Source organism: Nymphaea colorata, chromosome 1 (genome assembly GCF_008831285.2).
Source record: "Nymphaea colorata isolate Beijing-Zhang1983 chromosome 1, ASM883128v2, whole genome shotgun sequence".
NCBI lineage: Eukaryota > Viridiplantae > Streptophyta > Magnoliopsida > Nymphaeales > Nymphaeaceae > Nymphaea > Nymphaea colorata.
Window position 1 is genome coordinate 29,315,003 of NC_045138.2, and position 18,655 is coordinate 29,333,657.

The 18,655-nt window shown below is 36.5% G+C and overlaps 1 protein-coding gene across 3 annotated transcripts; it reads right to left on the reverse strand.

The window, feature by feature from the left end:
* Nucleotides 1-8,621: 8,621 nt before the first annotated feature.
* On the reverse strand, nucleotides 8,622-17,521 carry LOC116258508 (uncharacterized). 3 transcript variants are annotated; one of them, XM_050078635.1, is made up of 15 exons: nucleotides 17,234-17,521; nucleotides 16,593-16,659; nucleotides 16,112-16,158; nucleotides 16,014-16,075; nucleotides 15,423-15,805; nucleotides 14,891-14,928; nucleotides 14,646-14,725; nucleotides 11,898-11,965; nucleotides 11,277-11,595; nucleotides 9,903-10,015; nucleotides 9,759-9,824; nucleotides 9,606-9,696; nucleotides 9,423-9,487; nucleotides 9,162-9,199; nucleotides 8,622-9,081 (listed from the first exon to the last, which is right to left on the reverse strand). In XM_050078635.1, the coding sequence occupies exons 1-15, from the start codon at nucleotides 17,257-17,259 to the stop codon at nucleotides 8,871-8,873; spliced, it is 1,674 nt and encodes a 557-aa protein (XP_049934592.1). In that variant the 5' UTR covers nucleotides 17,260-17,521; the 3' UTR covers nucleotides 8,622-8,870. The 3 variants fall into 3 exon arrangements, with proteins under 3 accessions (XP_049934592.1, XP_031491540.1, XP_031491549.1); XM_031635680.2 differs by having other exon boundaries at nucleotides 16,014-16,158; nucleotides 17,234-17,520; XM_031635689.2 differs by lacking the exon at nucleotides 16,593-16,659 and having other exon boundaries at nucleotides 16,014-16,158; nucleotides 17,234-17,520.
* Between the last annotated feature and the right edge of the window lie 1,134 nt (nucleotides 17,522-18,655).

The following is an 18,655-nucleotide window of genomic DNA, read 5'->3' on the forward strand; positions in this document are numbered from 1 at the left end:
TTTATAGTAGATTAGGTTTTAATTAAAGAAAAAAAGTTAGAATCAAGGCAACCAATTATTTAGAATTTCTTTTTATAAGTTTTTTAAGATTAACAATAAATTTTTAATATGAGACTATACTCCCTTTAGATCATATACATCTTTGATTCTCTAGGTGTATGACCTAAGTGTTAAATCATATTTTGATCACTTTTGAACTTGAGTATTTGGTTTGATGGATCTCAACTCACTTTTTAACAGTTTCAGTTTCGATAAAAAAAATTAAGAACCAAGACAACCAACTACTTTTAACTATCTTTTTATAAACTATTAACAAACTTTTACAATTTTTAAATGCAAGACTAAACTTTTGAATGTCACACTGGAGAGAATTATCCATATCATGATAAATTGCTCATGCAAAAGATGGGACCATTGCGCTTTTTCTAGAGGTTAGGGTAGAGTGGGCTCACCGGAGGATGGATGGTCATGGACCACGGGGTTTAAGGAATGACAATCCATTCCATATTTATGTAGGTGAATGGTGATGGTGGGCTCGCCTCCCCCTCCCCCAAAAAAGCGAGCTGCCTTTCTTACCAGTCAATCTCCATCTCCCCAGCTCAGCCTTTGCCCAGCAGGCCTTGTGGCTCCATTGCAGCCACACGTCACCTACATCCACATCAATACCAACATACAAATTTATCCACACCAAACTCACATCTCCACGTCTCTCTCTCTTTACGATTCAACTCTTTCTTGAAAAGTGACAAGACCTGCACAAAAGTTTCAAGTTGAAAGAAGAATCAGTAAAACCAATCTCATATTAAGTTTGATTTTTGGGTGTTTTCTCTTCCCAAAGTTTCATGGATCTGGATCAGTAAGTGGGGAGGGTGGATGTCCATTAAAAAAGACAAAGAAAAGCATGAGTGAGGAGTCGTGACTAAACAAAGCAGATAAAAATCAAGTTCCAGAATGAAACTGATGGGAGCCACTTTTCTTATATGATATAGGACATATGCATTCTCTTATGCACTCTTCAATCCATCTGACTCCTCCTACACACTTAGACAATCCATGGCTATTAATCTTATTTTATCTCTCTGCTCGTTTTACATTAAATAGTAGTAGATGATGGGAGATGGAGATTAGCCTGGGTGCCTGTTCGTAGCCGCTAATCAAAGTTATTTTTTTCCTCCAATATGATAGTGTATATGTATATATATATATATATACACACACACACGTTTGTTTAGATTTTTATTCTAAAAGTTACATAGAATTGGGCGTATATTGGGTGCAATTATTTTTTAGATGACTAAACACTTTCAACATTTATCAACTTCTTGTGATTCAAAAGTTGATCTCTACCAAACCAACCATGCATGTAGACCATCTTCATATAAGTTCGTATTTGGACATAAACTAGCCAGGAAATGACTTAAAATTTAAATTATTGCATACTTTCATATTCATATATGCTTTTTAAGTAGGTAAATAATATTTTAATGAAATGATTTTTCAGAGATTGAATTCTTTTTTTCTCGTTGTACTAGTCAATATGTGTACCGTAATTGCCGTTCATCATCAATGTCAATTCAAAACAAATACAGACTTCAAACGTAGACATGGTAAATTATAGACATACGCACTCAAAATCTTATTATGAACTAGACGTTTAAGAAAAAGAAGAAGAAGAAACTGTTGCTGTAGTTTTCATTTCATTTTCTAACTTCCTGCGATTCAGTGGTACACTTTTGTCCTCATCAGTGACGCCACAGCTAAAATTTTGCTGAGAAAAACGTCCTCCCCATCATATGAACTCTGAAAGAAGTCGGCTAACAGCCACCCCGAAGAAAAATACTTCTTTATAAAAGGGTCTCCTGTTCATTGCCTTTACAGGTCACAAGATGAATCTCCACACATAATTCTCACAACTTTTTGAGGTCAGCCAAATGGGGAACTACCCAGCTGGGGAATTGCTCTAAAGGAAGACAAAAAGGGTCCTACTGCTTTATGATATTTTATCTCAAACACTTTGTTTTCTTTTGTTTGTTTTATTGAAAGGTAAACTGCAGAAGAAGTAAAGAACTTACATCAGTTCAGATATTGGGAACAGGATGTCTCTTTCTCGACAAAAACGTATAGCAGGATATTAGCTGGAACTAATGAGAGGGAAGGTACACAATTGACAGTTTTGTTTACAGATCACATATCATCAAGTCCAGTGGGAGTCTGGTGTGCATCAACAAGAGGACGAGCGGCGTCATGACCTCTAAATTGTTTGGTACTTGAAAAAAATGGAGTCTTCATCATCATGGTAGGTATCTTTTCCTTTTCCTGGAGGAAACTATTGCAAGTGCTGCCAGTGGGTGTTTGAGTTGCCTTGCTGCATCAAAGGCCAATTGTTTTGGATCTCTTAAACTTTGGCAGTCTCAGAAACTCGTGTTATTCAAATAACTATGATGTATTTTTACTCATAATCATAAATAATGTCTCGGAGTTTTAAACGATAAGGTTTTTCTCGAGTATAATACGGTGAACTTAAAAAAATAAAAAAAAAATATGATAAATTTTAAAAAAAATTAAAAAACTAAAAATTGGAGAAAAGTAAAATAAATGAAAAGTTAATAATACAAACATCAAAAGATAAGTAGATTTGCAACAAATAAAAAATAAAAAGTGAAAAAAAAAAGCTGTTTGGCATTAAAAAAACTGAAAAAAGTGAAACAAAAAACACGAAAAAACGTATTTTAACGTGTTTTTTCGTTCTTAACATTTTTTTAAAAAAAAGATGTTTCTTTAAAGTTTTAAACGGTCATTTAATTTATCGCATTTTTTCGGGCTTTTTTGGAGAAAAAACGTGCTTTCTATTACTATAAATTTACTACAGTTGAATTAGTTGATGTTTGGGGCGAGTAGTGCCAAGTCAGACTCAAGTTCTAACTTGCTCAAATCTTGACTGATGGCCGGATTTGTGGGCAATCTGAGCTGACTCGAGCAATCCCCAAGTCAACCCAACAAGTCTGCCAACTATGATTAAGAGCGTATTCGGTGTGAAAGACATGTTTTTTCTTGAAAGACAAGATTGCTGTAGATTATCACAAACAATTGGATCATGCCAAACACGTTATAAAAGTCAGTCAGATTCATAAAGGGAATGAATTTTAAAAAAATATATATCAATTAACGTGCAATTTTTTATTTGTTCATTTTACACCTGGTGCATGTCTCTATGCATACAGAACAGAACAGGAACAATGGACAAATTTTTATTTTGTTTATTAATTCAATCTTCCAAAGACAACTTATCCGGCCAACAAACGCAATAAATAATTGAAAGAGGCTTATTTATTTTAAATTCATTTATTGGGTTGTCGAGCAAAAGGATGCAAGGTGGTGGACCAACCTGTTTGAATTGCTGGTTGGGACTAGGCTCAGTAATTATCTTGGTCGAGAGACACAGCTGGGCATGAGACGATAAAAGCAACCCAACCGACATTGAACACTTGCAAGATATATTCTGCATTAATTTATTGCCAATAAGCTCTGGGAGAAGCCCCACTTTGGATCAAAAACTTGTTCTTCCTCCATGGTTTTGTTAACATGAGTGGACCGAAATAATCAGATCAACCGATAGCCAAAGGAATGTTCACAGAGTTTGCAATGAGAGAGGGAGAGATAGAGATAGAAAGCCGATAAAATGAAAATGCATAATAAAATTTGTGAACAAGAAGTCTACTAGATGTGAGAGATAAACAAAGAAAGAAGAAGAACTGTGCCTACCCAATATTTTGCCTACTACTTCATGGGTTGCGCAGGTGTCTTTGTTCCAAATAAGTAGAGCACAGCAGCGGCAGAGCCACACGAGGGGCATGTGTCATGTGTGGGCAACTGCCTACACAGCCCTATGGGTTCTAAACTGGAAATGAGGCTGGACCTAGTTCTATCTATATGAGGCGCCCCACACTATAGCCAGGTCCCCAAGTCTATGATTTTTGTTTAATTTTGAATCAATCACCATCAGGCACGCTAGAGGCAGGTGTAGGCAAAGCCCAAAAAATTTTTTATTCATATTGTCATTTAGGCCCAGTTTGATATCAAGGTGAAATTTGGAACATTAAAGTTACCATGAAAAAAAAAATCCATGATAAAAAGTTGAACCTCAGAGAGTTCAACTTTTTTGTAGGGTAAAATTACCCAGTTTTATCTAATTTAGCATGGTATTTTTTTTTTGTGTGGTTTGAAAAAGAAAAGTCGTCCAAAAACTTACAATTTCTCTCAATGTACAGTAAAATTTTTGTGACGGGGTCTTATAGTTAACTTTTCTCATTTATACATTAGTTCCCCCTTAAAAGTTCAAAATTTTATCCATAGTGCCCCTTAACGGGCTACAGTCCCCGTTCTCCTGGGGCTCAGCCACTGAAGCACAATGGGCAAATGTAATTTGAATTTGGAAAAAAAAAATCAATCTTTATTTCTCTAAATGAGAAATTTATTTTTCATTAAACCCTAACACATAGGATTTGACTTTCGCAATAAAAACATTCACACAATGTTCCATGAATTTATCCTAAAGATTGAGCAGGTCATGAAATACGATATTACATTGTTTCATGAATTTACTCAATCTATGAGCCAGACTTAGTTTCATCAAACACAACTATTGTCAAACACCCCCAAAGAGAAAGTACGAAAGACAGTGCAGATGAGAATAAATAGGGATGTCAATGGATTAGGTTCAAACCGAATGTATTCTTAGTCATATCTGTTTTTTAGGATATTCACATATTCAGATTTGAAATCAGACTTGAGCGTATAAAAAAAAAAGTCCATAACATGAATTAGGAAACTGATTTCTTGATTCAAATCTGATTTTTAAATTCACATTGAAACCCGAATCTGAATTTTAAACTGAATCTGGCCGGACTTTCAAAATATAGGGGCATATCTATTTAAGAACTAAATTGTTCGAATCAAAATGGATGTCATTTCTTAAATCTAAATCCTATCTGACTTTTTAATCAGATACTAAATGTTTTTTCAAATCCAACTATGTTGGAATGCTTTAGGTTGGATATCGAATCCAAATAGAATATACTAACATCCCTAGCACATCATTTACTTCTTCAAAGGTTTTTGCGATCGAGAGAAGTAAATCCTCTTAAACTATAAAGCCTCAATCAAATGGAACCTGGTGCAAGGACTAAAAAAAGGTTACTGTTTCTATAAAGTCCATTAATTCCAGCCTGAGTTTCAATTCTTTTTAGTTGTTCTGAGTCAAACCAGTTGCACCCTTGTTAGATTTTTCCCCAGTTCATGTCATAGCTGAGTTAAATCGATACCTGATCTGAATAACTCTGAGTACATTTTCCTCCATTCTCAACATATTAATGTGCATTTAAGTTTCATCATTCACAACATAGTCTGGTAAATTTTCTCTTGAAAAAATCTCTCTTCTTTGTCAGAGCCGATTAATTAAGTGATTAATCCAAATTCAGTTAAGCAATGAGTTAAATCTGACCTATTAATATCACTATCCCTCTGACTCAACACATTGCGTCAGAACCGACAGGTATGACTCTCTCTGGTCACTGCCTGAGATTAGTACGTAGTTGTTTGGCTACCCGAAGGAGTTGCTGGCGATTATGAATTTTCAATTCATTATAAACTGAAGATGGATTACTAATTGTAATATGTTATCAAGTTGAACACATGAGATTAATTATTGTGCTAACATGTATATTTAATATATACGAACGAAACTGTTGCTGAAGTTTATTTTTATGTTCTCGTGATGCATGCGCAGGTTGTGACCCAATCAATGTTTAAAAGAAAAGCATACCATGTGATATATTAATAAAAGTGAACCCATCCTTCGACATAGCAAATAATTTTTTAAACTAGTTCTTTCGTGGGCGAATATACACACGCGCGCATGTATGTATATATATATATATATATATGTGTGTGTGTGTGGGTGTGTGTGAATTGAAATCAGTCAACTACCTCTATAGTTTAAGGTCAGATGGTCATTTCTTTATTTTGTGTCACTCAAAACCACCACAAAAAGTGCATTTCGTCACTAAATACCATGGCCAATCAATTAGCCAACATAAATACACATTAAGGTTTTTGTGACATAAAATTAAAAAAAAAATTATGTGCTCACAGAGGTAGTTGGCTTGACCGGCCTGATATGCATACATCATTTCTCACGTAAAGAAACTGTCACTTTTCATAAATAAACACGGTAAACTATTCTTATAAAAATAACATAATTAATAATGACACATGAATTTTTTTTAATAGATTATTAATTTTTAGTCATCAAGTAAGCATCATGAATTATATTATTAATATAAAAGAATAATTCATTTTTATGTTATTTAATTGATAAAACACTTCCGATGCAACGCTGCTGGGAGATGGGTCTCCCTACCTTCGTTGCTTAAAGAATCAAAGAATTACAGAAAACCATAGAAACAGGAAACACCAAAAACACAGTGGAGTAACCTACTGACTGTAATTGGTTAGCCACTCACAATAACAATTTACATCAATTCTCTTCATCAAAAGAGGAGATCATCTCTAGTTGCTAACCACTTATACACTATCTTTTTTTCAAGTCATTCAGTCATATTAATTATACAACTTATAAATGTAGCCCTGAAAATATTTCTTAGTTCTTATACTTTAAAAACTATATATATATATATATATATATATATATATATATATATATAGTATAATGCAGTCAAGTTCCTATTTTGTTTCATAGAGAAATAACTGTAAGGACAATGATCTTCATGTTCGAAAGGTTAAGAATTAAGAGAATCTCATTTTGTCAGATATCTTAAACTTATTCTAAGAATAAAAAATTCAATAGCTTGAGTTTCATCAGCAACCTATAAAATCATAAAGCTCCGCAAAAACATAATATTTTGTTTTTGATACTCCATTGTATTGAAAACGTGAGGATCCTATTTGTAGGATGGTTAGTTCTGCAGCTCATAATAGAAATGATTTAGAGAGTATTGCCACACAATGTCATATATATATATCTATATATATATATATATATATATATATATATATATATATATATATATATATATATAATTGAATGGTGACTTTTAGCTTTTCAAAGTCATTCAACCATCTAACCAAATTCGTCCAATTTAATTTAACATGATGGACACATCTATCTCTTGGGTATTTTTTTTCTTTTCCGATGACGATTTGGCTCTAACTTAGGAGATGCATGTTTACCATGCATGTGCTATTATAATTCAGTCGGTGCAGGTCTTTTGTTACTGTGTATTGAAGAACATATCCTCATTGCTTCAGTTTTACAGACCAGGAATCCCTATTGAACTGTAAACCTCTTTTCTGTTTTTTGCTTGCACATTCTTGAGTTAAGTCACGCCATCTTGCCAGATGTGCAATTGTAAAGCCTGGCTCAAACTTAGGGGCCTCATGTAATTGGGGCACTTCTTTGGTGCACAAGATAAAAGGAAGAGAACAAATGAGCACACTCCTATAGTTCTCAGTTGATTCTGACATCCACACCCCGCCGGAACTTAATGGTTCTCCCAAGTCAGGTGTGTATGGAAAAAATGTGTGTTTATCTATGTGTCTGCTATATATATACATCGGATGTTGCCAAATGGCTAAAAGTTAAAAATTTATTATTAAAAGCACCATGAATTAAAGACATCATGAACCATTATTGTGATTTATGCTCATGTGATAGTTGTTTTATAGTGACAAATTTTCTATTTTTAATGATCCAGTAACATCTAATATATAGCAACATACAACTGACTAAAAATTAAAAAAATTGTTGGTAAAAGCAATCAATAAAAGAGCATTAACAACAGTTTATCGTGTGACAACAGTTCGTGATGCTTTTAGCAAGAGGCCATATAGTGCTGGTTTTTGAATTTAACCATGTAGCAGCATGGCAGGAAAGAGAGAGACCCTTTTTGTCCTTGCAATGTCAAACTACTTTTCTTTTCTTAATTGAGATCCTCACCTTATATGTTGGCCAGCGACTTAGACTACATGGTTAAAAACTACACTTTGAAATTGCAACGTGAAACTTTTAAACTAAGAGGCACAAGGTTTAAAACTATACCTTCAAATTGTAGGTAAGATTGATCAAATATACATGGGGGCGTACCCACTCCCAGCCGTAGTTGAACCAACAGCTTGACCATTTGTTCCATGGTTCCTTGGAATGTAAAATCAAATTCAAGCCCTCGTTGGTTTCTCGGGAATTAATTCACACATTTTCTGGCGTTCGCCCATTTTCCAGGATATCCTGTCTTCACTTCCCCGTCTTTACTTGTTAGGTGCAGGAAAAACTCTGACGGGAAGGACAGCTTGGTCCGCGAATCTTGCTCAAACACTGGATATATCTGTGACGTTCATGATTGACTACGGTTGTCTGTCGGGAAAAAGAAACTATTCACCCTGCAAGGATGGTCCATTTGGAAAGGGGTAAAAAAACTGATCTACTGCATGGTTGTCTGCTGGAAAAACAAAATAAATTTAAGCCTCCAAGCATTAACACATATTTCCACGGATAAACAATGTCCGTAGAATGATCATTATGTACAAATTAAGAAGTAATCACAAACTGAAATTAATAAGATCCAAATCAAATAGATTTAGGTTCAGTTGATCCGTAGCAAGTTACAATCAAGTAAAGACTACCCTGATTAGCAAAGTTATCCCAACTCATAGTGCATGAAAATGCCTGCCCCACACCCACCAGGAAAGCAAGAATTGACTGCCAATCAATGCCTTTAGAAAGTTGATGTTCGAATGCAACGCAAATCTGATGATCATTTGTATTAATAGCAAAGCAATTGGAAGAAGAAGGTCGCTTATGGTTCAATGGCATCCGCGGACATAGCTGTGCCTTCAAGGATTTCAGGAAAAGGGATCAAGGCACAACAATGATAATACCCATTATCATCATACGCAAACCTCTGAGATAAGTGCGCTTCACGAATCAGATATTCACCCCAGTCTTCAGATCCATATTGCTTGATGATGGAGCGTGCATCAAATGAATCGTGTCTTCTGCTATTCTTCCTGAACAGTTTTGACAGCTTCAAATACCGCTCAAGAAAATTTTTTTCCATCCAAAGATGAGAACTAGGGAGGGAACTCACCCTTTCCTGTGCCTCACGTTCATTACCGTTGCATGCAGCTGAAATTAAAATGAGAAAAGTCGTATGCGATACCGTAGACAATTTGTCGGGGATTTACAGAAAAACATCAGGAAGGAGGATGAATAAAGGGAATTTAATCAGGTAAATTTATATATAAACAGGAAATTAGTTTGCTAATTTAACCCTACTCTCAGAATAGACTGGCAGATCACAGAGTGCAGTCACAATGGAAGGCAAATAAGACTGGATCTAACACGATACCTTCAATTTTCTGTTGTCCTTCTCAATAACAAGACCAGCTTCATCATATGCATCGATAATGACTTCTAGTAAAGCTCAGGAATCCATCAGACTTTCCACGTTGCTGACGTGCAAGTAAAAGCTTTCAGAATATTTAATCTAATGCACTATTTGCTAAATTGTTACTTCAAATATTTTGGATACGACAGGCACGTAGCAAGCGCTCCTCTCCATCAATTACCTCAACAGGTGCATATAGGACACCAGCTATTGATGGTGACCCTTTCATGCAAGTCTGCAAAGATGGCTCATCAATATTTCCATATATTCTGCATGTTAAAATGACAAACTACTTACCAGGCCTTTTAATCGTATAGAAATGGGGCGACCCTCCAAAGCATCCCACACACTCGAGGACACTTTCTGAACATGACAGAAAACAGTATCAGAAGATTGAGTATTCAATGAGTCCTTGCATGGAGCTACCATAAGGATTTAAACCTGCAAAACATCTATGGCTGTAGCAACACGGTCCTTGTTCCACAATTTCAGCATGAGAACGGTTAAATGAAAAGTTTTTGGCTTGATGAAAATTGACTGGTCAATGCGCAAATCTGCAGAGACAAAATAGCACGTCCATCTGTAATTTGAGCATGATGTGGATTCCAAAAGAAGAAATCAGAAACACCCTGGGAGAGATAACAATGTTCAGATCCATGCAAGCTAAAGACAGTTTAGAGCTGTCTCAAATAGGTGCATTTGCTGGGGATTAATGTGTGTCCAGATGTGATGCTTTCAAAAGCTGACATACACACGCACACACATGTACCAGTATATACATTGAAATCCAATTCATAAAACATAATGTTAACAGTCAGACTGTCTATTTTGTATCGTTTGACATTTGGGGAGAACCTCCATCCATCACCTTGATCTTAAATTGGCACTTGACGGAATTAGGATATTTAACTGTCAACAAACGTGCATTTCACATTAAACCAAAAGTTCAGGATCTTTATCTTCATCCAAGATGAATTTCAACTGCTTCCTCAATCATTTCTCGTTAAGTTTATCATTGCATACCATATTCTTGTAAAAAGACAAATGATTAGTGACTGACTAATAGCATTTAATGTTCCTTCACGAACTTCCATTTACGGGCATAATGCAGTCCAAGCCAACAGCCACGTCTCATGGGAAGGTCTCCGCAGAACTTTAACCTTGCAGCAAAGACACACCCCATGTATCAAACTCTTGAACATCCTTCAGTCTGCACGCTACAAGCTGACCCCCTACCCAGGTATACAGAACCATTGAAGCATTCGTTCAGTATATCCAATTAATTCACTAGGTGGACTGCAGCCAAATGTCATTACTTCATAGAGTTCCCTAGTTTTTACCTTCAGCCCCCTCAGTGCCTTGCCACTTGCAACCTACAAAATTTTCAATATCTTGTTTAAAAAAGTACTGTTATTGTGCAGGTTCCGTGCTTTTCCCAGACACATGAAACAGCAAATGTTTGCTTTATTGGCAGGTCAACGAAAAAAAGTATTAAACAAAACTAGTTGGGAATCTGCACAAGCACCGCATAAGCAGATACAGAGCTTTGTCACCCATACTACAATAGGAACAACGTATGGAAAGTAGGTCTCAAATCATAATTCCATTGGTGGGCAGAGGTAAAAGAAGTATTCAGCTAATCAATAGTGAAGAATGAGAGAAATTACTTAACGTAAATGAATTAATAAGTCAACAACTGATCCTGAAGAAATAATACCCTCTGAAAAGTATGGCAGACAGTGAGACAACTAACATGGATCATACCCATAAAAACCCTGCCCAAATAAATCTTATTATAGGCTGAATGCAGTTTACCAGATAAGCCAGAGTTTGCTACTTGAGTTGTGTTCTTTCCAGTATGTAAGTCGTCCATCACAACTTTCACGTGTTCATTGTCATCTTGAACCTTGAGATTAACAGAAACAGTAGAACCTTCTGCCAGAGTACAAATTTTATCTTCCTCCTCTTCTGAAAAATCTTCATTCTGATCATTCTCTATGTCCCCATCTACTTGACAAGTTGAAACTCCCAAGATGGAGTTCTGAAAGTTGACTAGCTTGTCAACAAGGCTCGGATAAATAGCCAAAGGAAGAGAGACAAAATGGGAGTAATCTAGTCTTGGGCTCTTAACTGCCTGCAAGAGAAAGGTAAGTGAGGCTTGGATACAGATCTCTCACTAGCCAATCTTGCCTAATAGTAAGGTTATCACTAGCCAATCTTGCCTAATAGTAAGGCTAAAGAAAATTTATTACATGCAGGACACTAAAAGATGCAAGTTCAAACGTAATATCATTTAAGAAAGTTAATTTGATAATAGAAACTTAGCAACATATATAGTTAGGTTGAAGTAGATGAGTCTTGCAATTGTAATAAAAAATATGATTGCAGACATAGTGAAGCAAAAAAAAAACATCACGTGGAAGGAGACTGACTGACCTCATCAAGTAAAGCTTTAATCCTTTCCATTGCCCTAGTTACGTCCTCAACAGAAGCACCTTGAACAGCTATCAGAAAAATAGTAAAATGAAAACTGATTCACTGATATTATGGTTGGGCCAGTGAGGGCAGATTCTAGTGGACCATATGGAGATGCAAGAGAAAACTCATCTAAGAAGTAAGGAACCAAAAAAGAGAAGCAATCAAAGCTTTAAAGCAATACCTTACTTGACAAACAAGGAATTCCAAGCCAGACTTTGTTGAGCACAATACTTCATATAATTAATAATTAGTGTCATTCGTCTCAGATCCCAGTGTTTTATTACACAACCAGATCAATAAAGGACACTGATTCCGTTGGAAATAGTGATGCATGAACAGCTTGAGCTTGACGAAAAGCTTAAACTTAGCTGGCAAAGTTATAGCATAGCAAAGTTACAGCAGAGTTTTCTCACCTGATATCACCCCAGCTGAGTTTGATTAAACCAGAATTAACTTAGCACAAAAAATTGAATATAAGAATAAGATTTTCCTTATTTCACTGAACATGGATAAGTTATTGTTAGTAACCGGTTATGGATTTGGATCGGTTCCTAATTGGGGCAGACCCAATAAGGATACAAATAGGTCGAACGCAATGAGGGAGGGATCATCGGTTAATTGAAGTCCTTTACATCTGTGTGGAAAAAACCCTAGGGCTGAGTGTGTGCATGTGGGATTGGGGTTGCTTTGTAAGGGTTCCCAAGTTAGCTGGTGGTTGCTAACAATGGTATCAAAGCCAGGTTCTGTAGAACGCAAGCGGCAGACTACAAAAGAGGTGGGAAATACGTTTGCAAGGACCAATCAGACCATGGATGGCTTGAATAAGCAGTTGCTGATCATGACAATGGAATACCGGCAGATGCAGGAACTGCTTGAAGAATTCCTAGGTGGGAAAACAACAAGTGTTGTTGCCTCAGAGCGAGGAAGCTGTGGAAAAGTACTTGTAGATGTTTCAACGCCTTCAACAAACAAAAACATGGAAGATGATGCTTGGGCTCCAAGGACGGCACCAAACACTCCTCAAGGAGATGCATTGGGGTTCCATGGACCTGAGCATGTCGAGTCAGCCAGGCCTTTCACGCACTTCCCTCTAGCTTGTGATACCAAAGAAGGTGTGGATGTTTTCCCTCTGCAATCGATGGGAGTACATGGTGATAGAGAACTACGGGAGCAACCAGGGAAAGTCTCCACCAGGCCTTTCACGCCTATGTCACATGGGTGCGGGGTGTGGGTGCCGGTGCTAACATTTTTGAAGGGATTCTCTTACTAGTGTGACAGCCTGACAGGTTTAAATTGCATATCCTCTACTTATCAAGATGTAATTCAATAATTACTTGACAAGCAGTAAAGCTCGAGGTTCTCAAGTAGGCATTGACAGCAACTGGGAACAATTTTCTCTTAGAATGCATGGTTTTGTCTGTTGATATCTCTCAACCCATTCATAAAACAGTTGTATGTCTCCAGTTTCAATCAGAACTACCCATGACATACAGACTCTGCTGAGGTCAGCAGTTGACATCATCAAAATACGACAACTCATATTCACAGTGTATATAGCTCACAACTTTGAAAATGCTGTTCTCATAAAAAGGAGTTTGACTCAATTCAATGTTATTGGGTCATCTAAAAGAACTGTCAAGTGATTCTAAGCCCAAACCGGAAACCCAAACTTGAAAACTACATACCTATTTATGTAGAACTTCCAAATTAATCTTGATTTCTCAGACCAGAGAACTGATGAAGTTCAATTTGTCTCTCTGATCTCTACTTCTCATCGGTCATTAGATTTTTGTTCAAGTAACAATATTTGAATCCCTAAGGTGGCAGGTCTGCACCCATCTGCACTTCAGCAAAGCTACTTGAAATGTATGGATATGTCCATCCATAAGTGAAGCTTGAATGCAGGGAGGTTCTTATAAGGCATTTCAGAACTAGTCCAGACCCCAAAAACTAATGTATTAAGGAAGCAAACATTTTTTGACCAATAATCTGAGCTCGACCTGAAAATCTTTTATGGGACTTGCAAGTCGTAGGACGCCAACCACCAAAAAAAGAAAACACCCTTTTGATCAGCTACACTAAGATAACTATTTTTTTCCTAAGATAGCAATCTAGAGTCTAGATAACTTCCCTTTAACATTGAAAAAAGGCATATTAAAGCATTTGTTTCAGCACCTTATCAGAATTTGCAAATCCTTATATCAAACTAAAGTGGCAACCAAGACAACCTTTTCTGGAGTAGTAACCAAGACATTCAAAAGGATTAAAAAGCTCTAATCTTATTCTAGCACAGTAACAGTCTGAGAACTGATATGTTGTAATTAGATGGTTGTATGAGAAAAAATGAGAAGTATGGGAATTTGTTCACGAAATGGTGCATCATAGTGTAGGACTCTTAGTCGATTCCCTATCTCCCAGGTGATCTTTTAGTTTATTCTTCAAAGAAGCAATACTCTAATTTCTATATTCATGTACGAACCAATATAGCACAGAATATAATTCAACTCTAACCTGTTTAGCAAACCAAACAAAGAATGCATACAAAACAGAGAAAGAAACAAGCCACAAACAGGGAAGGCACCATTCACATATTACTTCTGTTTTATCAGAAAATCTAGCAGTCAAATACTTTTGGTCAAAATAAATACAAACACAACATAATTGCTATCATTAATTTATGCAAATTCCAGGTTTTCAAACACTTACTGACTTCCAAGTCCTCTTTAGATGAGGGCAAAAGTATTCTTACTCCTGCCTCCTCCTCGATTTTCTTTTGAGTGAATCCTCTGAGGAAAGAAAAGATAAATTTTACAACTGAGGAATAAATCTGATCATTTAAGACTGGTAAACACTTGAATAGAATCATGCTGATATTAATGAAAAGAAGTTAATCTGATGCATGTGAAAAACAATATAAAATAAAGCAAGAGACTAATGATTGATGTAGGCACCCTTTCCCTTTGATGAAGCCAACCAAGGAAGCATCAACCTGCCCAAACATAGATAAAAATTAGAAAAGTATAATTTGGAGCAGTTTATTTATTTATCTGCAACAGTTCATAAGATTTCACTGGGCAAGTAAGCAGCTACTCAAAGGATATATTCACAACCCCAAAGTGTGTATGCTAATTGGCATTTACTTCAGCTAATATATTTGCGTTAAGTATTTACTCAGGAATATAGATCTATTCGTTAAAAGTGAAACTGACTTTCACTTATGTGTGTGTGTGCGCACAGGTTGAATACATTTTCCAGAATCAGAATTTATCTAGCAACAAAAGGATTATGACAACCAACAGGAACCACAAATCAAAAATCAAGAGTCCAAGCAGGATGACCATGGAAACCCTCTTCCAAGTTCCAACCACAAATGAGATGTTTACAAGCAGACACAAAAGGTACAGTGGCCACTAAAATAAAAGTACAAGAAGGTTTTTAAGCAATGTCACTTTAAGACAAAAAGGAAAGGAAAAAAAATAGTACCTCGATGGAAGTCGAATAATGCAACTCAGCAGCAGGATTATCTGATAGTGAAGTACCTAAGTCATCTATAGTTTCCACCTGAGTTGGGCCTCGAGAAATGTGCTCTGGAGACTTTGATTTCCTTGGATAGTATGTAACAGCTATTTCCTGAGGCAGGGTTGATTTTTCTGAAGCTGCAGCTCCAGTATCATTATTCAGAGAATTGGAACCCAAAGATACTGATTTGGAATTTTTGGTATGTTTTACTGTATCCTGTCCAAAATCAGCAGTTGCCCAAGAAACTTCATGATGGTCTTCCTGACCACCAGCATCAGCATTTGAATCTAACTGAGGCCTCACAGGCAGGACCTCACTGTGAATGTTTGCTTCCTTGATCAAGCTTCCTTGAATTCATAGAGAAAGGATGTTAGGAAAAAAGAAGTTAAGCACCCAGGAAGGTCAGCGATTATTCAGTCACATGAAAATGAACTTGGCCTCTGCTTCTTAAGCGAGGTATAACATAGCCATGAGAGACAGACAAAACAACTATCAGGAAGATGCATATACGCCATCTATGTACATTCATCTCACATGTCAACGGATGAAACAAACCTTCAGTAGAGGATGATGGCAAATTAACCGGCCTCCATACGGAAGTTTTTGATTTCCTCCTCTTGTTCCCATCCATTTCACTTGGCCTAGTGTTCCATTTAGTAACTCTTTCAGCAGAGGCAAAGGTAAGAAAAAAACCGTGTTCCTGTATACATTTGACAATTAATCAAATTTTCATCTCTTGTGGACATCCTAAAATGTTGAAAGTAGCTTCAAAATTTAGTGGAGTTAATTTATAAAAAGCAAAACAGGACACAGTCACACAAACCAGAATATGGGTTGAGAGAAAAGGAGATATGTGTGCGTGCAAGTGTTTGTATCTTCCAATTCTGTAAGTTACATTTAGATATGAAGTACTCATAAACAAGAAAGCATACAAATGACTAATAACCATTAACGTTAATTATATTCAGATTCCATATAAAGGAGAAGTAAATTCAAATAGAATCTTGAGAACTTGCAAAGAAAGATAAAGCATAAACTTAGAGGTTGAAAAAGAAAACAGCATTCTGATATGCGAGGAAGTGAAAGCTCTATGAACACTTGGCAACCTAAGGGAATAGCTTCAAAGAATCAAACCTGACAGTAGTTTATATGCTTTCGGAGAAGAATAGTAGCATTTGACACCTTCAAGGCTTGACTTATTCTGAAAATTTTTAAAACAAAGACGCAGGAAACAGTATCAAAAACTAAAACACAGATAGCATGGAGTTCAACAGCAATGGCATCAATCATGAACAAAAACAATGATAGCTGTGCCAGTAAACCAAAAATCTAAGCACGACTTTAACTTAATAGACAGTTAGCAGAAAAACAATAAAAAACTTAAAATAGAGACAAAATGAATAAGCAGTACTTAAACAAACAAACCACCGGAAAATCCCAACGAAGAATGCCACATGGGATGCAAAAATTCATTATCACAAACTCAGCCGCAAGCAACGATCGAAATGCGAGACAATTGGCTCCCATTTTTCCATCCCACCATGAAACAGCATACTAAAAAGGAAAGTCGATATTTTGAACTAAACAAACTTAACGAGAAGCGAAGGCTACACAAATCAGCAGAAGCAATGCGGAATGGAGGAATTCAGAGACTATGATGAATGAGAAAAAAGCTACACAAGAAAACCCTATTTTGTGATTCGGAAATTTCCCCTGAGAAGAGAGAGGGAGAGAGAGAGAGAGAGAGAGAGAGAGAGAGAGAGAGAGAGATTTACTTAAAAAAGGAACTGGTCGGGATCATCTGAAAGATGATCCTAAGAAAGAAGAAGAAGAAGAATGTCACGTTTTTCGTTCCTCTCTTTCCCCTGCGAACGACTAGCGCGGGGAAGAAGAGAGAAACCGCGGGAGTAGGTTTCAATGGTGATTGAGTGACGAAATGAAGCACCCAAAAATTAAGGCAACGGCGCCGTTAACGGGAAACTTCAAGATTTTGGTATCTTGGGATTTGAAAAGAACAAGACTCTGAAACGTGACGAGCTATTCTCTCGCAGAAATGTTCTGTGGGTTCAATCCAGATGTAAACCGAAAGATGGTTTTACGAATCGACGCTGAATGACGTAAGGTTTTACGAATCGAGACGTCATACCACACAAGAACGTAGCTCAAGCTAATTGAGCACAAACGATAAGAGTGAACTCAGTAACTTATTTTTGCAATTTAAACATTTTGGCTTAAGTTTCAACCTTATCATGGTATGGTTAAGTAGTTAACTTCTATTTTTTCTTGAAAAGAAGGAGTGAATCAAAAGAAAAACTGTTCCCCATCAGCGGGAAATACTTGATCTGTCAGACCCAATGGTTGCAATTTCATCAAGACAATTTTCTAGTTTTCCATGCAAATTTTTGCAGTAAGATACTTTTTAAGGAGCTGTCAAGGGCCAGTTGAAAGCGATTTACTCCCCATCAAAAGAGAAGCAAAGAACAAAGAGAGTAAATGCAGTTGGATTTCTGAAGGACTTCTGCAGATCTTTTATTCGTTTCCTATGTCCCCCTTAAAACTGCATATGTCGCCTAGATTGCGGACAATGCTATAAGAAGGTCGACGACATTTTTTGCTGTTTGCATCTCTTGGTGGCACTGCGATAAGGTCGTCTTCTTTTTAGGCATGTATCTGTTTGGAACACCTAACTTTCCAGCCAAATGAAACATGCTTCTGCATCGCATGAATTTCATATATATCCTTATAAGGATTTGCACATACTTCTTTGCTAGCAGATGAACTGGGAGAGAGACCTACCAGCACTGGCATTCAGATCCATGTAGTCCATTCAGAATTATTAGTGCTACGAAGGCTGTCTATATCTCTATTTGGATATATTGATACTAGATAATTCCGGACTGGACAAGAGATGAGATTCTGATTTGCTAAACCATTAGTCGGTTCTTTCAAAGGAGATTTAGATCAAACTGAAGTTGGGTGAAGTCCGGACTACTGCCAAGTATATTTTTCCAAGATAAAAAAATAAATAGTCTGTTCATTTTTTGACGTCTAGACACGTACAGTATTAGCAAGGATTAAAAAAAGAAAGAAAGAAAAAATCTTAGCTACTCATTTACGGCCCCACTTACAACGTAGCATTTTTTATAGGTTCTTCTGATACCATTTAACTATCCATCTGTGACTTGGCCAGTAACTTT

What these genes read in the sequence shown, in the direction of transcription:
- LOC116258508 (XM_031635680.2), bottom strand. Translation starts at nt 17,259, where the DNA reads ATGATCCCGACCAGTTCCTTTTTTAA. An exon ending in GCGCTTGCTACGTGCCTGTC is followed by an intron (nt 9,488 to 9,605) that starts GTATCCAAAATA and finishes GAGCTTTACTAG; the next exon opens with AAGTCATTATCGATGCATAT. An exon ending in AACGTGAGGCACAGGAAAGG is followed by an intron (nt 9,082 to 9,161) that starts GTGAGTTCCCTC and finishes AAAACTGTTCAG; the next exon opens with GAAGAATAGCAGAAGACACG.